Genomic DNA, 24,002 nt, shown 5'->3' with positions numbered 1-24,002 from the left:
ACTCCAGAAATATTTGGATTGGCTGTGAGAGACGTCAATCAGAGAGCCCACCCACTCTGCCCATTCTCTCCTCTTCCTCTTTCACAGCTGCTTCACTTCCTGTAGGGACTGAAAACCAAGTGAGGAGATGGTGAGTGAAGGAGCAGAATTTATAATAATTACACTGCATAATATCCACACTAATGTTCAGGTAGTCTGACTGTCCTGTGGGGAATCAGGTGTGAAAATGCCCCTTCTGCTTTGAGAGAAGATCCAGCTGAGAGACCTGTTTATTCGGTGCTTTGTGCTGAGCTGTTTGATTGGAGCTGTGTGTTGGATATTGAATGTGTTTATTGGAAGCATTTCCCTTCTGACTTACAGGCTGAGTTTTGTTGATGGATCATTACTGAATATGAGAAGGTGAGGTGTAATTATCTGGGAGGGGCAGAGACACATTTATTGAAATGTCTTTTAATGCCTTCTTTAAATATTTTACCTGAAGGCCTCGACTTTCCCAAAAGCCTGGGCTTGGATTTGATAGTTTTGCCCAGTGCTGTGTCTGATAGCTGAATTTGGGATATGCAGTCTGAGTGAGTGCAGTGTATCTAATTTCCCAGGATAAACCAGAACCCTTCAATCAGCTACACTGAAGCAATATTTTCCTTAGCTTCCAGCACTTTCCACCCAGTGTGTTTTCTTCAATTAATTTTGGAAAACAAGGGCAGAAATGTCCAAATCTCCACTGAGTTAACATTTTTCCTGACTGTTTGTTTATTTTAAACACATCCTCTGAGGTTAAAACTGATCTTCAGTGGCATGACTCAAGCTCAGTGAATTGATAGTCTGTTATATACTCTGCCTAACTGTCTTAAACATTGACTTTGTCTCTGGGACGATGGGGGTCTGGGTGGAGGAAAGAAAGTAGCTACGTTGTTTGCTCCAGACTGAGTTTTGTTGATGGGTCATTACTGAATATGAGAAGGTGAGATGTAATTATCTGGCGGGGTGGGGGGGGGGGGGGGGGGGGCAGAGACACACATTTATTCAAATGTCTTTTAATGCCTTCTTTAAATATTTTACCTGAAGGCCTCATCCGTTTGTACAAGCTTGGGTTTGAATTTTATAGTTTTGTCCAGTGCTGTTTGATAGCTGAATTGGGAATGTGCAGTCTGAATGCAGTTTATCTAATAAAGTCAGTTGTACAGTGCAGAAAATGCCTTTCGGCAATAACTACCACTAAAGTCCCGCTTATCCCACTTACAGCACTAGTTTCATATCCTTGAATATTATATTTCAAGTGCTCATCCGAATATTTTTTTAAAGTTCTAAGGTTTCTGACCTCCACCACCTTCCCAGACATTCCAGATTCCCACCACCCTCTGAACTTTTTTTCTAAAACATCCTATGAATTTCCTGTCCCTCACCCTAAAACTATGCGCCCTCGTGATTGACCCCTCAACCAATGGGAACAGCTGCTTCCGATTCACCCTGTCGATACCCCTCATTATCTTATACACCCTTATCTTGTCCCCTCCTCAGCCTTCTCTGCTCTAGAGAAAACAATCCAAGCCTATCCAGTCTCTCTCATAGCTCAAATGCAACATCCTGGTGAGCCTCCTTTGTAACCCCTCTCGTGCAATCACATCCTTCCTATTGTGAAGTGACCAGAACTGCACACAGTACTCCAGCTGTGGCCTAACCAACATTCTGTATAGCTTCAACATTACCTCCTTGCTCTTATACTCTGTGCTATGACTGATAAAAGCAACTGTCCCATATGCCTTCTTAACTGTCCTATTCCCTGCTCTGTAGCCTTCAGGGATCTGTGAATAAGTACCTCACGATCCATCTGTGCTTCTGAGCCTCCTAGTATCATTAAATATTCCGTTGTCTTGTTACTTCTTCCAAAATACATCAGCTCACACATTGGGTTAAATACCATCTGCCACTGCTCTGCCCATCTGACCAACCCATCGATATCTTCCTGTAACCTATGTGCTTCTTCACTATTAAACATCCTACCAATCTTGGTGTCATCAGCAAACTTCCTTATCATTGCCCCCACTTTATCATCTATATCATTTATGTATATAACAAACAATAAACTGATCCTTGTGGCACACAACGGGACACCAGCCTCCAGTCACTCAAACAGCCTTCTACCACCAACCTTTGTCTCCTGTTACTAAGCCAGTTTCAGTTCCATCTCACTAGGTTTTCCTGAATTCCATGTGCTTCAACCTTCTCAATCAGTCTCCCATGTGGGACTATGTCGAAGACTTTGCTAAAATGCATATAAACTATATCGGCTGCACTTCCCTCATCCACACACTTGGTCACATTTTCGAAAAATTCCCTCCAATTAATTTGGCATGACCTCCCTCTGAAGAAGCCATGTTTATTATCTCTGACTAACCCATGCTTTTCCAAGTGGAGATTAATTCTCTCCTTCAGAATGTTCTTCTAGTTTTCCTACCACTGACGTGAGACTCGTGCTCTGTAATTTCATGGTTCATCTCTAGCATCCTTCTTGAAAAGTGGAACCACATTAGCCATTTTCCAATTCTCTGGCACTTTCCCCATGGCCACAGAGGAATTAAAATTTTGTGTTAGAGCCCCTGCAATTTCCTGCCTCGCCTCCGACAGCAGTCTGGGAAGCAATTCATCCGGGCCTAAGGATTTGTCAATTTTGAAGCCTCCAATACTTCCTCACTTCCTATGTCAAACTGTGCAAGTTTCTTACAGTCCCCTTTCCTGAATTCTGTACCTATGTTCTCCTTTTCCTGAGTGAAAACCGATAAGAAGTATTCATTTAACACCCTTCCAGTGTCCTGTGGCTTCACACACAGATTACCCCCTGGGTCTCCAATTTCCCAGGAAAAACCAGAGCTCTTCAATCAGCTACACTGAAGCAATATTTGCCGTAGCTTCTATCACTTCTTGTCCAGTGTGTTTTCTTGAAATTATTTGGAAAACGAAGGCGAAATTTCAAAATCTACACTGAATTAACATAATAGATTAGTATTCTCTGTGGGCCAGTCTCTAACTGAGGAGTTAGCTCCTTCAGAAATAAAGGAGAGAGAGTTGGAGGAAATGATGTTTCCTTTTCCTGTTTTACAGAAGGATTGCACCATGCTACAAGAGAGTATGGCGAGGATAGACACCACAGATACATCCAGACCATCACCCAAGGAACAACTGCACAATTTTGGGAAGACATCCAGCCCCTTCACAACATTGCTCAACACAGAGAAGGTTGGGCAGTGAAACCATCATCTGGAAATCGGTCAGGGGAGCTTTGATATATCAACAGATCTGAAACGGGTCAGTGATGTGGAACTTTCCATCAGAACAAACCAATCTTTGTTTGACTGTGGGTAATTGGTCAGGATGAGGCTGTGAAGAAGTGTGAGTGGGCTCCAAGTTAATCATTAATCAAGCCTCATGAGCCTCTGGCGTTTTCCTACAGGTGAGGGACTGTTCCAGTATGAGGTGTGAGAGGAGGACTCCTGAGGCTCATATGATCTAACACAAAAGGTGCACCTTTAACACCCAGAGTTAAGACAAGGGAGACAAGTGCAGCCATATGGAAGTGAAACAATTCAAGTGTGCGGTGTGTGATAAATCTTTCATCAGCGCCACAAAACTCTTGAGACACCAGAAGATTCACACAGGAGGGAAGCGATTTACGTGTGAGGTGTGTGACAAATCATTCTCTCAGTCATCGCATCTCCTGGAGCACCGGAGAATTCACACCGGTGAGAAACCATTCACATGCAAGGTATGCAAGAAATCCTTCTCAAGGTCATCAAACCTCTGCACACACCAACGTATTCACCAAGGGGAGAGACCATTCACATGCGAGGTGTGCCACAAGTCTTTCTCGTGGTCTTCTGCCCTGCGTGTCCACCAACGTGTTCACACAGGGGAGAGACCATTCACCTGTGAGGTGTGTGACAAATCGTTTATGCAGTCATCACATCTCCTGAACCACCAACGCATTCACACCAAGGAGAAACAATTCACTGGTGAAGTGAGTGAGAAATTATTCTCACGGTCATCAGACATTTGTGCACACCAGTGCATTGACACCAGGGTGAAACCTTTCACATGCGAGGTGTGCGACAAATCGTTCTTGGAATCATCAGCCCTTCGCACACACCAACGCATTCACACTGGGGAGAAACCATTCAAGTGTGAGGTATGCAATAAGTCATTCTCACAATCTTCAAATCTCCGTGTCCACAGACAGATTCACACAGGGGCGAAACCATTCAAGTGTGAGGTGTGTGACAAATCATTCTCACATTTATCAAAACTGCTGTTCCATCAGACAGTCCATACAGGGGAGAAACGGTTTAAATGTGACACGTGTGACAAATCATTCTCACGGTCTCGGAACCTCTCTGTACACAAACGTATTCACACTGGAGAGAGACCATTCAAATGTAAGACATGTGGGAAAACCTTCACACAGTCACCGAGCCTCCACAACCACCAACGCATTCACACAGGGGAGAAACCATTCACATGTGAGGTGTGTGACAAATCATTCTCACGGTCAACAGAGCTTCGTGTCCACCGAAGCATTCACACTGGGGCGAGACCATTCAAGTGTGGGATGTGTGACAAAGCCTTCAGGCAGTTACCGAAACTCCAGGTGCATCAGAGGGTCCACACAGGGGAGAAACCGTTCACATGCGATGTGTGTGACAAATCATTCTCGCAGTCATCGAGTCTCCGCAGCCACCAACGCACACACACAGGGGAGAAACCGTTTACATGTGAGATGTGTGATAAAGCTTTTGTGATGTCCTCAGCCCTACTGATACACCAGAGGATTCACACAGGAGAGAAACCCTTCCGCTGTGAGGTTTGTAACAAGGCATTCACTCGTTCCTCTGTTCTCCTGAGACACCAGATGATTCACACAGAGGGGAACAATTGAAGTGCGAGGTGCGTAACATATCATTTTTACAATCATTCAAACTCCAGTTCCATCAGAGGATCCACACAAGACAGTAATCATAGTGTGAGCTTTGTGATAAAGCTTTTTTGATATGTGATGTGAGATATCGTTGAGAGTTCTGTCAGAAATCCTTCACCCAGTTGTTCAACATCCTAGAACATCAGTGAACCCACACAGGAACTAACAAACAAGTTCTTGTCCAATTTGTCATCAGAGTGTGAATCTCTACACAATCTCACTGCAAAGGATGTTCAGTGGTATTGGGGCACAGAACAAGAAGCAGCTTTCACTCACCTCAAAGAACTAGTGACAACAATGCCAGTTCTGAGGGACTATATTAATGATGAAGTCACCCTGCAGTGAGATGCCAGTGAAACAGGACTCGGAGCAACTCTCATGCAGCAAGTTGTGTTTGTACCCACAGCATTAACACAAACTGAACGTTGCTATGCACAGATTGAGAAAGGGTGCCTGGATATTGTCTTTGCTTGTGAGCATTTCAACCAGTAGCTGTTTGAGAGAGAAAGTGATGGTAGACGCTGACCACAACTCACTTCAAAGCATCTTTCTCAAACCACTTCTATCTGCTCCAAAGTGGTTTCAAAGAACGTTACTTCATTTTCAGAGATATCATCTGGAAATTAAGAACTGATTATATGTGCAATGTGTGTGTAGGGACAGACAAAATTTGAAAAGATTAAAAAAAACATTTTTTTTTGTTCAAGTGTGATCATTTTCTTTATGGACTACTTATCTGGCGTAGCTTGTAAATAAAAAGGGGGATGTTTGGGTAAATCCCTTTATACACTGTGCATCCTATATTAATGTCACCTCTGATGTCATCATTTGTAAGTAAAGGTTTGAGGCAGTAACCATTTTACACATCACATGGAACATCGTTTAAAATTCAAATAATCCAAATATTTCTGGAGTAACATGAATTTCCTGAAGCTTGGGAAACTGACCGGTGAAACGGAGGCGACTTTGAGCAGCAGATCAGGTGGGGATTTAAACTTGTCATTGTCCCATCTGAATAAAACCTCATTTATTGCAGTCTCAGTTCCCCTGGTAAATGTTTGACAGAGATTTCTAGTGTGGGAATAGCATTCTTCATCCTTGGAGACTTTCAAACTGACAACATCAGTGTGGGATGTGTAGCCTCGGATGTGTTTAACAGCAGATCAGAATATGAAGACCCACAGCATCCAAAGCAGCGTTTACGTGCAGTTGGGTATGTTCAGCACATGGACAGGAGAGAGGATCACAGAACGGATGGGCATGGGAGAGAATGATTTACAGGAGAGAGGGGCACAGGACATGGGGTCTGACCCTGTGACTTGTCAGAGGAGGGAATTTGACTTGGAGATTGACTGACTCTGTGCCTTCCTCACCAAAGCTGCTGGCTTCTCTCCACTCACCTGATGTTACACCCCTTGCCTGACCCGTCACTCTGCCCTTCAGCATTCTCCTGACCTCATGTTGCTTTTCAGCTTAATATTGGATAAGCACAACAGATCTAGTGGTGGGGTCATGTACTCCTGATCCACTGGCTAGAGAATAGTGGAGTTCGCTAAACACAGCATATCTAGTGGTAGCACAACACAAGCCTGATCCACTAGCTACAGAATAGTGGAGGGTTCTCCAAACACAGCACATCAAGTGCTGTGATGGTACGCTGCCATTGAGTCAGTGGTATTTAGGACGTTTGGGGGTTTCTACTTGATGTGGGGATCCTCTATCAGTACTGAGTCCGTAGGTTGTTCCTAACTCTTGGACTCTACCCCTTTTTCTCCATCAGTTTCACTTCTCCTGATACCAGGGACTTTCCACCTTTAATAGCTTCAGGAACCTAACCACAAAGCAAACACTGACACCTGCAGCTTGAACTAGTTCCCACTTTGAATCAAATCAAACTTTCAGGCTGCCAGTTTACAGGTGGAAACGCATTCTGTACACAGCCTTGGGGACTTAATCCCATGAGAAACTATCAGTTGTCAGCTGTGGTTTATTTAGCAAGTTTCACTCCAGAGACCTGAACCTGACACTCCAGTGCAGCACTGGGGGAGTGCTGCACTGTCAGAGGTACCATTTTCCACGAGTTAAACCAAGGCCATGTTGCCCTCGCATAAATGTAAAAGATCCCATAATAATACATTGCAGACGAGCAAGGGATTTATTCTTGATGTCCTGGTCAATATGGATCTCACAATCAACATCACCAGAACAGATTATCTGGTCATTATTGCATTGCTGTTTGTTGGATCTTGCTATGCACAAATATACAGCCAGTTTCATAAATTACAACAGTGACTATGCTTCAAAAAACACTTCATTGGCTGTAAAATGCTTTTGAACACCCTGAGTTGGTGAAAGTTGATAGCAAAATGCAAATATTTCTTTCTTAGGGAAATGTTATGCTTCCTGTGAACTGGAAATTCTAAACCCATTGTTAGGGACCAGATCAGAAACCATAGGTATGTTATGAAGTTAGACTGGAACACAACTATTTATTTTATTTTGGCATTAGTGCGAAGATAAGATGTTCACTCCAGGTGTGATTCTATTGACACAATAGGAAGCTTTTAGCAAAATGAACTTTAATTAACAAGACAGTTTAAATATAACAAATTAATTAGCTTAACTTTTACCAATTGAAATACTTAAACCTGACAAGATACAATTCTTAACTGCTCATCTATCTCTATTAGTTTCAATTTAAGCAATATTCCTCAGAGACGTAAACTGCTCTTCAAAATGCAGTTAGTAAACAATGTAGGCTTATGTGCTGGTACGTAAGCTGCCAGTCCTCAAGCCTTTGAACAGCCCTGGAGAGAGGTACAGAGAGACACCTGTCTTCTGACAAACAGCAGACTCCAGAGCGAGAGAGACATCGCTTGCTCCTTATAGACCCAAGCAGAAACTGCCTGCTTTTCTCTGGAAGCTTAGCTCCTCCCTTTCACATGATTCTGCTTCTGTCAATCAACCTAATAAAACCCTACTCTGAAATCTCAGGAAAAAAACAACAAAAATGCATTAGCTCAGATTAAAACAAACACCCCATTATCTAGGATAAATTATTCTCCTGCATTCTCATCATGGAGCTGCCTGGTTCATAAACAGATCAACATCAGGTAAAACAGCTGAATATTAAACACACACCTCATAAGAAATATGATAAAAATACATTTCTTAAAGGCACAGTGTCATCAAACCATTGATGGAGAAAGTATCAAAAACAAAATGCTGGAAAATCTCAGCAGGTCTGCTGAGATTTTCCAGCTTTTCTGTTTTTGTTTCAGATCCCAGCATCCACAGTATTTTGCTTTTATTGATAAAGTATATCAGCCCACTGTGACATTGAATGTTTCACTGAATAGGAACAAACTATGCTGATAAATCAGGTAGTTTGGATTCAATAAAAAAATGAATTAATTGTAAGTTATAAATCTATACAGAAGATTGATAAAACAGCAAACAAACAACAGCATAGTTTACACAAAACATCAACCAAAACAACAAAGCATTTGAAAATGATTCAAGATCTTTCCATAAGATGAAATGAATCTTGGAAGAGTGTAAGGTGAACATATCACACCATTGTTACATCGAGGTATGATGGGTTGAGGGAACTCAGGTTTGTAGAGACTCACCCCCACTCCCTCACCATACTCAGGATAGTCGTCCTCCCAGACAGGAGAGTACAAACATTACCCATGGTGTTAGTCAAATACCCGTCACCTGAAGAGGATCTGTCTGTAATTCACATCACCAACTAAAGCAGGGTCTGATTCTATCCCATACCCACTCCTGAGAACTGGCTCACTTTACTAACACACACTCACATCAGGAGAAATTCTCTCGCAATACTGCAGACAGAAGTTTCTTTAAAATCTCTGTGCTTTAGTCTGGCTCCCAATTCTGATGGTCAGAAATGGCGCTGAACTTTAGTGACACAAGATGGAGCTCTTTCCATCATACAAACTCTCCAATGGTTACAGAGATCCACATGGGTCCATGGACCAATCAGTTTCCATTCCTGGAAGACACTCTTCATCCAGGTGAGCTGGACAGTGCTTTCTTTTTATTGAAGTTATTGTTTTTATTTTTATTTTCACACAGCACACAGAAACAAAAGATTAAAATAGTAAAAGAGTTAAAATTGTACATCACATTAATCATCAGTGCTGTTGACAGAAGTATTAAACTTTACAAAGGCACTTTTAGTTTAGAGAAACAAGTTACATGTACAAATTGGTGTTCATATAGCAGATAAACAAGAAACTATTGATGAAAACTGTATTAACTGTATTATTGTATTCAAGTTGCTCCCTTAATATAGAGTATCATTGAAAAATAGCTAGAAAATATATGGGAAACCCTCATTCGTTTCCAAATCGGTGATAGATTTGTCCAATTCCTTAGCGCTATTTTCTGACAACCCCTATCCCTACAGGCACCAGAATCCTTGTACAATTTCCTATAGAAATCCACAAAAGCAGAAGTTTTCTCTGGTGTGATGGGGTGCCTGTGACTTAAGTTTTGGAACAATATTTGATTTGATTTTCATTTGATTTATTGTCACATGAATTAGTATACAGTGAAAAGTATTGTTTCTTGCATGCTATGCAGACAAAGCATACCGTTCAGAGAGAAGGAAACACAAATGCAGAATGTAGTGTTACAGCCATAGCTTGAGTGTAGAGGAAGATCAACTTAATGCGAGGTAGGCCCATTCAAAAGTCTGATGGTAGCAGGGAAGAAGCCTGTTCTGAAAGCAAACTATCAAGAGCTCTGAGAGCCTTTGTGAGGGGGAGCATCAAAAGCTGGTGAGTGCTGCTTTTTGCGATGCTGTTCCAAATTTTCAATTTCCTGCTCTAATTTAATATTTTAATTCTTTTTTCTTCCTTTTGGCACAAGAAAATCAGATGATGCAACCTCTTAACCTTTGTGCAGTCCCATAGGGTCCAGGCTGAGCTATCCCGTGCTGCATTGAGTCCTGGATAGAGTTGTAATTGTTTTCTTACAAATTCAACAAATTCTTTATCATTTATGAGCGATTCAAACGCCATCTCTTTGAGGAGATTTTCCTCCCAGATCCCAAGTCACAGCTATGGCCCATGATCGGAGAGAGCGTTATTGGTAAGATGTCGCTGTCAATTATTCCACGAGCTTCTGAATTATTGTGAAGAAATAGTCAATGTGAGAGTATGAACAGTGCCTGTTGGAGTATAATAAAGTCTCTGCTACTTGGGTACAGGTGCCGCCATGTGTCTATTAGCCCAATTTCCGTGACATGACTTCTCAATGAGACTTCTCAATGACTTGCTCATCTTGGAACAGGGGTTTGCTGATGCTGAGAGCTTGTCACAATTAAAATCGCACTTGGCTACAGTCAGCTAAGATCGCTCTACTCCCTCAATCTAACTGTTCCCACCGTCAACCGTTATAAGAACTGGCTAAAAACTTCCTGGCATTTCTGAATAAACAAAACAAAGTGCATACGTAAAAAAAATTCTCAGCCACTTGTAAAGTAATATCCCCAAAGAACAGAATCGCATCAGCAAGCTAACATGATACCAGATTACCTGAGCTGCAGCTAAACAAGCTGGCTGCAATTCAGTTTTATTTAGCTAACCCAGCCCGTAGGTAACTTCCAAGTTAAGGAGTCTCCAGTTTAAAGTTTCATTTTGTTCCCACTGATATCTGAGTCACATCTCACCACTATTTTAACACCGTCCTCCCTCATCGTGTCTCTGCAGCAGATCCTCTGAATCTTGAGCCACCGACCAACTAAGCAGGGAATCGCACCATCATTGATTTCTACCAGCATTGTGCCATCCGCTTTGGTGCACATCTCTCCAGCCGTTCACCCACTGAGAGGCTTGCGGTGATGCCCAGGTGTTTCAGTTCATCTGCAGTCTTCCAAGCCAATGAAAAGGTCTTGCTTCGATCGGCACGAGGGACTCTCAGCATCGCCACGTAAGATGTTGCAATCTTATGTTCATCTCCCGAAGTTGCTTCTTAATATTTGCATATTCGCATCTTTTCCATTACAGAGCTGGCAAATAGTCCTGATCTAGCGTGATTCACCTTCCTTTCAAGTAGAGGTTTTTCTTGCCCTAAGCCTTGGTGAGAATAGACTATTTTGTCCAAAAGCTGAGAAATTTCACCACAAATGATCTTGGGATACATTCGCATCTGACGACTTTTGTGCAGCAATCTGTGAGCTTGCTCTAGTTGCCATGGAAAATCGACCAGGTGTTTAAGGAGGTCCTTGTAAAAGCTTTCTATCCACCGGATAAAATCCCTGCCTTCTGAGTGTTATGGCACTCCATCAATTCACAAGATATTCTGTCTCCTGAAATTTTCGTGGTGCTCACATCTGACCACAACTCCCTGTCTCTCCGGAGTAAAGAGAGTAGCCCGTTGATGCATATGTTGCTATCCTTAACCTTACTAATTTTGTTCTCAGACTCCACTACCCGCTTTCCCAAACAGCTGACAACTTGTTCCAGTTGAGACCGAAATATTCATTTTCCCAAGGACATTATTAACTTCTTTCCTGAATTTTCTCAATTCAATCAGGAAAGTGCTCATCTCAGACTTTTCCAGATCTGAATGTGGTGCTCGGGCGTCCCCAGTGCTACCATGAGAAGAGGGGCGTTAACTTCTCGCTTCTTTATTTCTGTCTTGCTCAAGCAGTTTTGATTAATCTCTCTTCTGTCTCATACTTTGGCTCATTCTGTGTCTATATCTATATTGGGTAAGTATTTTGAGGTGATATCATTAGTGGATGAAGGTGGACTGATGTTAGGGGTGAACAGAGTAGTAACACTCATCAGGCAGCCATTAGGTTCTTCAGCTCCCTCTAGTCGACAAGTGCATTCTAATTTCCAACTCCCTGCCCTTTCATTCCACATAATGCTTCTGCAGCCATCAATCTGGTTTAACCACTCCCTCATTTCCACCTTCTACACCTTTGTTCCTAAAATTACCTTTACTCCCTTCCTGGTCGATCTCCAAAGTGTGAAGATTAGTGTGTTTCTAGCACACAACTGGTTTAGCCATCCATCGACAAATCTGACTGGACCACATGAAGCACTCATGGTCCTGCTGTCCTCTGTCAAAACTACTCAGTACTCCAGGACCATCCTGAAGAAAAAAGATAACTCACAACATCTCCTCCCCAAAACCAACTGTGTCCTTGGGAACTTATGTTCCAGCTGGACAGAGCTCTGATTAGATCCTATCTGGAGAACTGTGTTCAGTTCTGGGCACTGTACCTCAGGAAGGATATATTGGCCTTGGAGGGAGTGCAGCATAGATTCACCAGAATGTTCCTGGGGTTAAACAAGTTAAATTATGGGACAGATTGTACAGACTGAATGTAGAAAATTAAGGGGTGATTTAATTGAGGTGTTTATGCTGGTTAAAAGAGTTGATAAGAGTAATTTGTGAGAAACTATTCCTCTGGTGGGAGAGTCCAGAACAAGGGGACAGAGCATTAAAATTAGAGCGAGGCTGTTCTGGGGTGATGTCAACAAACACTTCTTCACAAAAAGGGGATTGGAAATCTGGAACTCTCTCCCCTCAAAAATCTGTTGACATTGTGGGGGGTTCTTAGATGAACATTTCACAACTAAGTTTGATAGGTTTATTTTTAGACAAGGCAGATAGATAGAGTTAAGCTACAGATCAAAGCTCAAAGGATGACTCCAGTTCCCCTATTCCTTAAATTTCTCTTGATTGCCCTCTCCACTCTCATCTCAACAACAATTGGTCAGTGTCAGCCTCAACCTCCAGCTGAGCTTCTGACCCCATACCCTCTCCATCATTAAGATCATCTACTTTCCCCTCTGTAACTTGCCCATTTCCAACACCCCCACCCATCCCCACATTAATTCATCTGATGTTGAAATCCTCATCAATGCTGACTGTGTGAAGTCTTTCTCAGACACCTCAGTCTGAAACATCCTCTCCTGTGTGGAGGTCTCAATGTTTCATGAGCGTTACTGACTGTGTGAGACTCAGTCACAGGCCTCACTTGGCTTTTCCGCTGTGTGAATGCGACGGTGATCCAACATCCCCCATAACTGTTCAAAGTTCTTGTTGCACAACTCACACGTGAATGTTTTCTTCTGCCCAGTGTGAATGCGTCGATGACTCATCAAGCCTGGCAATTGTGTAAAGCTCTTATTACACACCTCACACTTGAACGGCTTCTCTCCTGTGTGAATGCGTTGGTGTACATGGAGGGTCCATGACTGGGAGAATGATTTCTCACACACTTCACAAGTGAATGGTTTCTCCCCGGTATGAATGCGTTGGTGCACACGAAGGGCTGATGAATGGGAGAATGATTTATTACACACTTCACAGGTGAATGGTTTCTCTCCAGTGTGAGTGCGTTGGTGTGCATGAAAGTAAGATGAGCTAGAGAATGATTTGTCACACACTTCACAGCTGAATCCTTTCTCCCCAGAGTGAATTCGTTGGTGTGCATGAAAGTTAGATGAGCTAGAGAATGATTTGTCACACACTTCACAGGTGAATGGTTTCTCTCCAGTGTGAGTGCGTTGGTGTGCATGAAAGTCAGATGAGCTGGAGAATGATTTATCACACACTTCACAGGTGAATGGTTTCTCCCCAGTGTGAGTCCGTCGGTGTCGTGAAAGCCCTGATGACTCTGTGAAGGCTCGACCACATAACTCACAACTGAAGGGTTTCTCGCCTGTATGAACACTCTGGTGTATTAGGAACCTATAAGATGTTGGGAAAGATTTATCACAAAACTCACACTTGAAAGGTTTCTTCCCTGTGTGAATTGTCTGATGGACCTGGAGGTTCCATAATTTTGTGAACGCTTTCTCACACATGTCACAGCGGAATGGCTTCTCCCCTGTGTGAATGCGTTTGTGTCTGTGGAGCTGCCATGACTTTGAGAATGATTTGTTGCAAACCTCACACATAAATGGTTTCTCTCCAGTGTGAGTGCGCTGGTGGTTACGAAACTGAGATGAGCATGAAAAATATTTGTCACACAATTCACAGTTCAACAGTTTCTCTTCCATGTGGCTGTCTTTGTGTTACAGGTGATACAACTGAGCCTGTTGAGCCCACATCACACACAAACAGCCTCTCATCTGTAGGAATTAATCAGTGGTTCATGAGGATCGATGAATAATTGAAGCTGTTACCACACTTGAAACTCACTCACACTTCTTTCCAGCCTCACCCTGACTTATCACCCACAGCTGAACCTTCAGAAAGGTTGGTTCTGATGGAAGGTTCCACACCACTGACCAGTTTTAGAACTGATGATATGTCAAAGCTCCCCCGACCCAACCGATTTCCAGTTGACAGTTTCACTATCCAACCTTCTCCGTGTTGAGCAATACTGTGAAGGGACTGAATGTCTTCCCACAGTTGTGCAGTTGTTCCTTGGGTGATAGTCAGGATCTATCTGCAGTGTCTATCCTCTCTGTATTCTCTGGTGTACACAGTGCAATCCTTCTGTAAAACAGAAAAAGGAAACATGATTTCCTCCAACTCCCTCTCCTCCTTTGTTGAAGGACCTGATTCCTCAGTTAGAGAGTATTCCACACTGAGTGCCAGTCTGCTATCCCCGTGTGAGGAATCAGACACAAGTCCTTTCTTTTCCCTCACTCGACTGTCACACACCCACTGTTTCCAGCAAGGCCACTAAATAGTGACCAGGAGCAGACAATGTGGCTACTGTCTTTTCTCCACCTAAACCCCCATCTTCACAGGAATTATGAGTGCAATGGAACAGACAGTCAGCTGCTGTGCATGTGCACCACATGATACCAAGTTATTTTGCATCCAGGTCACTGAATCATATCAATTTGGAAATATCCCAGACTTCACCGTCACCATCCCTGGGAATGCCCCATCCACTGGCAGGTGGGGAAGTTCTCAATATTGACTCCATGGAGTCTCATGGCTTCAGGTCAAACAAGTTCAAGGAAAACTACCGCTCCCCTCCCAGCTGATGAGCGAGTACTTCACCCTGTTAATCATCACTGGGGAAGTAGACTAAGAACAGATCCCAAAACAGGTTATCCATGGGGTGCAGTGAGCCATCAGCAGCAGCAGCAGGATTGTATTCACCACAATCTCACAGCCCGGCACAGCCCTCGCTCCAAGATTATCATCAAACCAGTTCAGACTTATCAGGAGCAGCGATGGGTATATTATAGAGTCCAGGTTTTGAATCTGGTGAAGGTTATTATTGAATCTACGTCCACCGCCCTATCAGACAGCATATTCCAAATCCTAACCACACATTGTATAAAAACATTTTTCCTCAAGTCACCTCTGATTCTTTTGCCATTGTTCTTTTATCTGTAAACTCGACCCTCTGCCAATGGGAACAGTTTCTCTTTATTTACCCTGTCTAAACCCTTCATGATTTTAAACATCTCTAACAAATCTCCTCTTAGCCTTCTCTGCTCTGAAGGAAACAATCCCAGCTCCTCCGGTCTTTCCGGTAATCCCTCAATCCTGGAACAATTTTAGTAAAACTCTTTTGTGCCCTACCCAAAATTCAGAGATTGAGGGTGGGAGGTCTTTGCGAGATTTAAAAAAGAAAAGAGATAACTGACCATTAAGAGTCCACAGGAGAATCACACACACTCAACAATAGGAAATCAGTAGGAATCCTCGCTCTGCCCTCCCAGATAATCACACCTCACCTTCTCATATTCAGTAATGACCCATCAACAAAACTCAGCCTGTAAATCAGAAGGGAAATGCTTCCAATAAACACACTCAATACCCAACACACAGCTCCAATCAAACAGCTCAGCACAAAGCACCGAGTAAACAGGTCTCTCAGCTGGATCTTCTCACACAGCATAAGGGGCATTTCCACACCTGATTTCCCACAGGATAGTCAGACTGCCTGAACATTAGTGTGGATATTATGCAATGTAATTATTATAAATTCTGCTCCTTCACTCACCATCTCCTCACTTGGTTTTCAGTCCCTACAGGAAGTGAAGCAGCTGTGAAAGAGGAAGAGGAGAGAATGGGCAGAGTGGGTGGGCTCTCTGATTGACCGTCTCTCACAGCCAATCCAAATATTTCTGGAGTAACACGAGTTTCCTGAAGCTTGGGAAACTGACCGGTGAAACGGAGGTGACTTTGAGCAGCAGATCAGGTGGGGATTTAAACTTGTCATTGCCCCATCTGAATAAAACCTCACTATTGCAGTTCTCAGTTCCCCGGTGAATGTTTGACAGAGATTTCTAGTGTGGGTCTCGGTGCTGGGCGCCTGCGCACTGAGGCCTGTCTGAGTGACAATGACTTACGTCCAAAACTGGGAGGAATTTGTTAAAGCGGCGGAGAAGCTGAGCCTTAGCGAAACCATGAAGGTTCGTGTGGTCATTAAGTATCGGCACTGTGCTGGCCTTCTCTCCATGAAAGTGACCGATGATGTTGTGTGCTTGCAGTACAAGACAGACCAAGCTCAGGATGTCAAGAAGTTTGAGAAATTCCAGAACCAATTGATGCGTCTCATGCTTTCCCGGGAATCCCGCAGCAACCTGATGGAGATGGACTAAAAATCAGCAATAATGAAGGGGACCAAAAGAACTTCCGTGAATAGAAGCTATTGGGAACTGGAGGGAGGTGTGAAACGGGTTGACAGTGGAAACTGGACATGAAGTTTCTCTGAGGAGGCTCCGATCACAACTCGGGATTATTGGAGCTTTAAATCTACTCTCAGTGGATGGACTGGGATTGGTTCAGCCAGCAAGACTCAGACCTCTGAATTCTGGTTATGTATTGTGTTATGTTTCTGCAGTCAAGACAAAGTCCTTTTCCTTCGCATAATCCTGATGGTGGAGGTTCCTTGGGGAAGCTACCAGTTAGTGTTGAAGCTGGCTGCTTAAATAAATCATCCTTGGCGGAAAAAAAAATAGCATTCTTCATCCTCAGAGGTTTCTATACTGACATCAGTGTGGGATGTGCAGCCTCAGGTGTGTTTGACAGCAGATCAGAAAAGGGTAGGGGAGGGGGATGGGTGTGAGGGAGGGGGAGGGGGATGGGTGTGAGGGAGGGGGATGGGTGTGAGGGAGGGGGAGGGGGATGGGTGTGAGGGAGGGGGATGGGTGTGAGGGAGGGGGAGGGGGATGAGGGAGGGGGAGGGGGATGAGGGAGGGGGATGGGTGTGAGAGAGGGGGATGGGGTGAGAGAGGGGATAGGGGTGAGGGAGGGGGATGGTGGGGTGAGGGAGGGGGTGGTGGGGTGAGGAGGGGGATGGGCAGTGAAGGAGGGGGATGGATGGGTGAGGGAGGGGGATGGGTGGGTGAGGTAGGCAGATGGGGGGGTGAGGGAGAGGGTGGGGATGTGGCAGGGAAGGGTGAGGGAGGGAGATGGGGGTGAGGGAGGGAGATGGGGGTTAGGGAGCGGGATAGGGGGTGAGGGAGAGGGGTGGTGGGGTGAGGGATGGAGATGGTGGGGTGAGGGAGGGATTTGGATGGGTGAGGGAGGGGGATGGATGGGTGAGGGAGGGGGATGGGTGGTGAGGTAGGCAGATGGGGGGGTGAGGGAGAGGGAGGGGATGTGGTAGGGAAGGGTGAGGGAGGGAGATGGGGGTTAGGGAGTGGGATAAGCAAAAGTGGCATCAAAGCATTATCACAAACCTCTCACTTAAACGGTTATTCCCCTATGTGGATCCACTGATGGAGCTGGCGGGTTGATAACCTTAAAAATGCTTTGCACACCTCGCATGTGAATGTCTTCTCCCCCTATAAAAATTCTGGTGCACACGGAGACTTGATAAAGCAGAGAATGATTTATCACACACCACACACTTGAATTGTTTCTCCTTCATGTGAATGCATTGGTGTCTGTGGAGAGTCGATTAAGTTGTGAATGATTTATCACACACCTAACACTTGAATGGTTTCTCTCCTGTGTGAATGCATTGGTGTAAGAGGAGTTCCGATGATGACGAGAATGATTTGTCACACATCTCGCACTTGAATAGCTTCTCTCCTGTGTGAATGCACTGATATCTGTAGAGAGTCGATGACTGTGAGAAAGATTTGTCACACACCTCGCGTGTGAATGGTTCCTCCCCAGTGTGAATACGTTGGTGTGTGCGGAGATGCAGTGATCTCATAAATGCTTTGTGACAGACCACACATCTAAATGGTTTCTCCCCTGTGTGAATGCGTTGATGTATGCTGAGATTCCCCGATACCGAGAACGATTTGTCACACACCTCACATGTGAATGGTTTCTCCCGTGTGAATGTGTTGGTGCACGAGGAGTCCCGATGACAGCATGAATGATTTGTCACAAACCTCACAAATGAATGGTTTCTCCCGTGTGAATGCGTTGGTGTATGAGGAGGCCTGATGATAGCATGATTTGGCACACACCTCACATGTGAATGGTTTTGCTCGTGTGAATACATTGGTGTGTGCGGAGCGTTGATGAGTTTGGGAATGATTTCTTGCACACCTCACATGTAAATGGTCTTTCCCCTGTACGAGTGCATTAGTGTTTGTGTAGAGTCGATGACTCCAAAAATGATTTGGAGCACATGAAGACTCGATGACAACAAAAAGGATTTATCACACGTTTTGCATGTGAATGGTTTTACTCCTGTGTGAATGCGTTGGTGTTTGTGGAGGTTTGATGAAGTTGTAAATGATTTGTCACACACATCACATGTGAATGGTTTTTCCCGTGTGTGTGCGTTGGTGTTTGTGGAGACTCGATAAATTCGAGAATGATTTGTCACACACCTTGCATGTCAACGGCCTTTCCCCTGTATGAATACATATGTGTATACAGAGAGTTAATGCCAACAAGAACGATTTGCCACACACCTGACACGTGAATGGTCTTACCCCTGTGTGAGTATGTTGAAGTGTGCGGAGGTTCGATGAATTTGTGCATGATCTGTTGCATACCTCACATGTGAATGGCTTTTCCTCTGTGTGCGGAGGTTCCATAACTGTGAGAATGATTTGTTACACACCTCACATGCAAATGGTTTCTTCCCTGTATGAAAACATCGGTGTGTGCGGAGGTTTGATGGATTTGCGAATGATTTGTCACACACCTCACACGTGAATGGTTTTTCTCCTATGTGAACAGGCCAGTGATTTTCCAGGCCTGATGACTGTGCAAAGTTCTTGTTATGCACCTCACATTTGAACGGCTTTCCCCAGTGTGGCTGCATTGGTGAACCATGAGCTTTCTTTGGCTCGGTCACAAACCTCACACGTGAATTGTTTCTCCTCCATTAAGCTGCCCTTGTGTTAACAATGGTCTCTACACTGCAACCTTGTGTATTTGGAGACCATATGAGCAATGCTGTGACGGGACTGGATGTCTTCCCACAGTTGTGCAGTTGTTCCTTGGTTGATGGTCAAGATCTATCTGTGGTTTCTATCCTCTCTGTATTCTTTGGTGTAGTAAGGTGCAATCTCTCTGTAAAACAGGAAAAGGAAACATGATTTCCTCCAACTCTCTCTCCTCCTCGTCTGAAGGGACTGACTCCTCAGTTTTTTATTTATGCTTTCATGGGATGTCGGCATCGCTGCGTAGAAAGCATTTATTGACCATCCCTTTCTGCACAATAGAAGGTAGTGGTGAGATGATTTCATAAACTGCTGCAGTTTATGTAGTGTCGGTACACCCATAGTGCTCTTAACAACGAAGTTATATAATGTTGACCCAGTGAGTGTGAAGGAACATTGATATAGTTCCAAGTCAGGATCTTGTGAGATTCCGAGGGAAAAAGGTAGGTGTTGACATGTTCTTTTAGATGTTAGAGCTTGAGGGTTTGGAAGGTTCTTAGGAGCCTTGCTGCAGTCCATCTTGTAGATGGTGCACACAGCTGCCAATGTGCTTCACTGATGGAGGGACTGGATATTCAAGATGGTGGATGGACTGTCAATCAAGCAGGCTGCCTTGTCCTGGATGGTGTGGATCTTCTTGCATAATGTTGGAGCTGCACTCATCCAGGGAAGCAGAGACTATTCCATCACACTCCTGACCTTGTGGATGGTGGGCAGGTTTTGGGTATGGGGAGGTGATTTCCTTCCCGCAGAATTTCCAACCTCTACAGCTGTTGTCACTACACTATTTACATTGCTGGTCTAGTTCAGATTTTGATTAATGGGAACCACCAGAATGTTGATCGTGGGGGGATTCAGCAATCCCACAACCAGCAAATCAGATTTGAGCTCTGCAGTTCTGCCACATCCAGGTTAGCAGTTAAACAACTAACTGGAGGAGGTGCTGCAAAATATCCCCATTCTCAATAATGGAGGAGTCGAGCACATCAGTGCAAAAGGCCAGGCTGAAGCATTTGCAACAATCTTTAGCTAGAAATGCTGAATGGGATGATCCAACTTGTTCTGCTCTATATGTCCCCAGCAATACAAATGCCAGTCTTCAGCCATTTTGATTCACTCCACATGATATCAGGAAACGGTTGAACGCAATGGATACTGCAAAGGCTGTGGGTTTTGACAATATTCCAGTAATAGTACTTGAGACTTGTGCTCCAGAATTGTGATCCAAACTCCAGTTTTGAGTTGCTGAATCTGTTTGAAATCTATCCCATTTAGCACAGTGATAGTACCAAACAACAGGATGGAGAGTATCCTCAATGTGAAAACAGGACTTTGTTTCCACAAAGACTGCGTGGTGGTTACTACCAAAACTGATGTGGACAATGCATTTGCAACAGGGAGATTGCTAAGAATGAGGTCATGTAGCTTCTTCCCTCTTTTTGGTTCCCTCACCACCTGCCCCAAGCTCAGTCTATCAGCTATATCCTTCAGGATTCACCCAGTCAGTCAGTGGTGGTACTATTCCCCCTCTCAGTGCTGGACATTTACATTAGGGGTGGCACAGCAGAGTGGTTAGCAGTGCTGCCTCATAGTGCCTCAATTCCAGCCTCGGGTCACTGTCTTGTGGAGTTTATACGTTCTCCCCGTGTCCTCCGGGTGCTCCAGTTTCCTCCCACAGTCCAAAGATGTTAGGTTGATTGGCCATGCTAAATTGCTCTTAGTATCAGGGGGATTAGCAGGGTTAGTATGAGTGGTTACGGGATTAGGGCCTGGGTGGGATTGTGATTCCCACCCAGAATACACTCTGTGCCCTCAATATCATCACCGTTTCCTCCAATTGGTGTTCAACATGGAGGAAGCACTGATTGATCAGTGAAGGGTTTGGGGTGGGGGGAGGGGTGATGGGGGGGTGCCCGCGGTCACTTGTAACCAGCAGGAGATTTCCTTGCTCATAGTTGATTTGATGCCATAAAACATCATAGGTTCAAAGTCACTGTTGAGGACTCTTAGGTAACTCCCACCTGACTGTGGGGGTAGGGCCTGGGTGGGATTGTGGTCGGTGCAGACTCGATGGGCCGAATGGCCTCCTTCTGCACTGTAGGGTTTCTATGATTCTATGATTCTATGACTGTATCCCACTGCCTGTGACCTCCTGTGAGTCTGTTCTGCCATTGGGACAGGAAATAGTGAGGGTGATGGCGGTGTCTGGGACGTTGTAAGTTGGGTATTATTCAGTGAGTATGGCTACATTAGGCTGCAGCATGACAAGTCTGTGGGACACCTCTCCCAGTGTGGCCACAAGTTCCCAGATGTCGGTAAGGAGAACTTGGCAGGGTCGAGTTTCTTAATTGGGATTGTCATTGTTATTTCCATTGTTGAGGTTGATATCCAGTGGTCTGCCATGTTTCATTGCTTTGTAACTTTGTCACGGTTTGCTCGGCCACTTCAAGGAGATTTAAGAGTCAACCACATTGCTGTGGATGTGAAGTCACGTGGGCTAGACCAGGTAAGTTTGGCATATTTCCTTCCCTCAATGTGAACCAGATGGTTTCATACTACAATCACTAATGGTTTCACGGTCAGCATTATTCATAGAGTCATAAATAAACAGCATGGAAACAGGCCCTTTGGCCCAACTCATCCATGCCGACCAGGTTTCCTAAACTGAACTAGTCCCATTTGCCTGTATTTGGCCCATATCCCTCTAAATCTTTCCTATCCATGTAACTGTCCACGTGTCTTTTAAATGTTGTAATTGTACCTGCCCCTACCACCTCATTCCATATATGCACCACCCTCTGTGTGAAGAACATAAGAACATAAGAACTAGGAGCAGGAGTAGGCCATCTGGCCCCTCGAGCCTGCTCCGCCATTCAATAAGATCGTGGCTGGTCTTTTCATGGACTCAGCTCCACTTACCCGCCCGCTCACCATAACCCTTAATTCCTTTACTGTTCAAAAATGTATCTATCTTTGCCTTAAAAACATTCAATGAGGTAGCCTCAACTGCTTCACTGGGCAGGGAATTTCACAGATTCACAACCCTTTGTGTGAAGAAGTTCCTTCTCAACTCAGTCCTAAATGTGCTTCTCGTTATTTTGAGGCCATGCCCCTAGTTCTGGTTTCACCTGCCAGTAGAAACAACTTCCCTGCTTCAATCTTATCTATTCCCTTTATAATCTGAGATGTTTCTATAAGATCTCCCCTCATTCTTCTGAATTCCAATGAGTATAGCCCCAGTCTACTCAGTCTCTCCTCATAAGCCAACCCTCTCAACTTTGGAATCAACCTCGTGAATCTCCTCTGCACCCCTCCAGTGCCAGTATATCCTTTCTCAAGTAAGGAGACCAAAACTGTACACAGTACTCCAGGTGTGGCCTCACCAGCACCTTATATAGCTGCAATATGACCTCACCATTTTTAAACTCCATCCCTCTCGCAATGAAGGACAAAATTCTATTTGCCTTCTTAATTACCTGCAAACCAACTCCTTGTGATTCTTGCACAAGGACACCCAGGTCCCTCTGCACAGCAGCATACTGCATTTTTTACCATTTAAAAAGTAGTCCATTTTGCAGTTATTGCGACCAAAATGGATGACCTCACATTTACCAACATTGTACTCCATCTGCCAGACCTTTGCCCACTCACTTAAACTATCTATATCCCTTTGCAGACTTTCAGCGTCCTCTGCACACTTTGCTCTGCTACTCATCTTAGTGTCATCTGCGAATCTTGACACACTATACTTGGTCCCCAACTCCAAATCATCAATGTAAATCGTAAACAATTGCGGTCCCAACACTGATCCCTGAGGCACACCACTAGTCACTGATTGCCAACCAGAAAAACACCCATTTACCCCCACTCTTGGCTTTCTGTTAGTTAACCAATCCTCTATCCATGCTAATACATTACCTGTAACACCGTGCACCTTTATCTTATGTAGCAGTCTTTGGTGCGGCACCTTGTCAAATGCCTTCTGGAAATCCAGATACACCACATCCACAGGTTCCCCAATGTCCACTGCACATGTAATGTTCTCAAAGAGTTTCACCAAATTAGTCCGAAGTACTCCAAATGTGGCCTTACCAATATCTTATACAGTTGTAACATAACGTCCCAATTCCTGTACACTCAGTGCTCTGACCGATGAAGGCAAGTGTGCCAAACACCTTCTTCGCCTCCCTGTCTACTTGTGATGCCACTTTCAAGGAAATATGTACCAGCACCCCTCGGTCTCTCTGCTTAACAACACTCCCCAGGGCCCTACCATGAACTATGCAAGTCCTGCCCTGGTTTGTCTTCCCAACATGCAACACCTCGCATTTATCTGAATTATATTCCACTTGCCATTCCTCCGCCCACTGGCCCAGTTAATCAAGATCCCGTTGTAGTCTGCACGGTGACACAGTGGTTAGCACTGCTGCCTCGCAGCGCCAAGGACCCGGGTTCGATTCCCGGCTTGGGTCACTGTCTGCGTGGAGCTTGCACGTTCTCCCTGTGTCTGCGTGGGTTTCCTCCGGGTGCTCCGGTTTCCTTCCACAGTCCAAAGATGTGCAGGTTATGTGCATTGGCTATGCTAAATTCTCTCTCCGTGTACCCAAACAGGCGCTGGAGTGTGGCGACTAGGGGATTTTCATAGTAACTTCATTGCAGTGTGAATGTAAGCCTACTTGTGACGAATAAATAAGCTTTAAACTTTAACCTTC

At 44.5% G+C, this 24,002-nt stretch overlaps 3 protein-coding genes across 3 annotated transcripts in view; 2 read left to right on the top strand and 1 right to left on the bottom strand.

Moving 5' to 3' along the window:
• The window catches only part of LOC144497056 (uncharacterized), a 28,195-nt gene extending 22,529 nt beyond the window's left edge, over positions 1 to 5,666 (top strand). Inside the window, 2 exon segments of the mRNA XM_078217789.1 lie at positions 3,587 to 4,910; positions 4,913 to 5,666. Coding sequence (XP_078073915.1) covers positions 3,587 to 4,910; positions 4,913 to 5,004 — 1,416 coding nt within the window. The 3' untranslated portion in view covers positions 5,005 to 5,666.
• LOC144497009 (uncharacterized) overlaps positions 1 to 14,456 on the bottom strand; it is a 107,507-nt gene extending 93,051 nt beyond the window's left edge. Inside the window, 1 exon segment of the mRNA XM_078217690.1 lies at positions 12,993 to 14,456. Within this exon segment, the coding sequence (XP_078073816.1) occupies positions 12,993 to 14,019 (1,027 nt within the window). The 5' untranslated portion in view covers positions 14,020 to 14,456.
• A 1,723-nt stretch (positions 14,457 to 16,179) lies between these two features.
• Positions 16,180 to 16,876, top strand: LOC144497052 (signal recognition particle 9 kDa protein-like). Its single transcript, XM_078217785.1, has one exon. It carries the CDS (start codon positions 16,273 to 16,275, stop codon positions 16,531 to 16,533), a length of 261 nt encoding a protein of 86 aa, XP_078073911.1. The 5' UTR covers positions 16,180 to 16,272; the 3' UTR covers positions 16,534 to 16,876.
• The last annotated feature ends 7,126 nt before the right edge of the window (positions 16,877 to 24,002 follow it).

The sequence above is a fragment of the Mustelus asterias genome, chromosome 8 (genome assembly GCF_964213995.1).
Source record: "Mustelus asterias chromosome 8, sMusAst1.hap1.1, whole genome shotgun sequence".
NCBI classification, from domain to species: Eukaryota; Metazoa; Chordata; class Chondrichthyes; order Carcharhiniformes; family Triakidae; genus Mustelus; species Mustelus asterias.
Note: the sequence above shows the minus strand (reverse complement) of the source record. Positions and strands in the feature narration are given on the sequence as shown.

Coding starts and splice junctions, on each gene's coding strand:
- LOC144497052 (XM_078217785.1), top strand. CDS start 16,273: ATGACTTACGTCCAAAACTGGGAGGAATTTGTTAAAGCGGCGGAGAAG.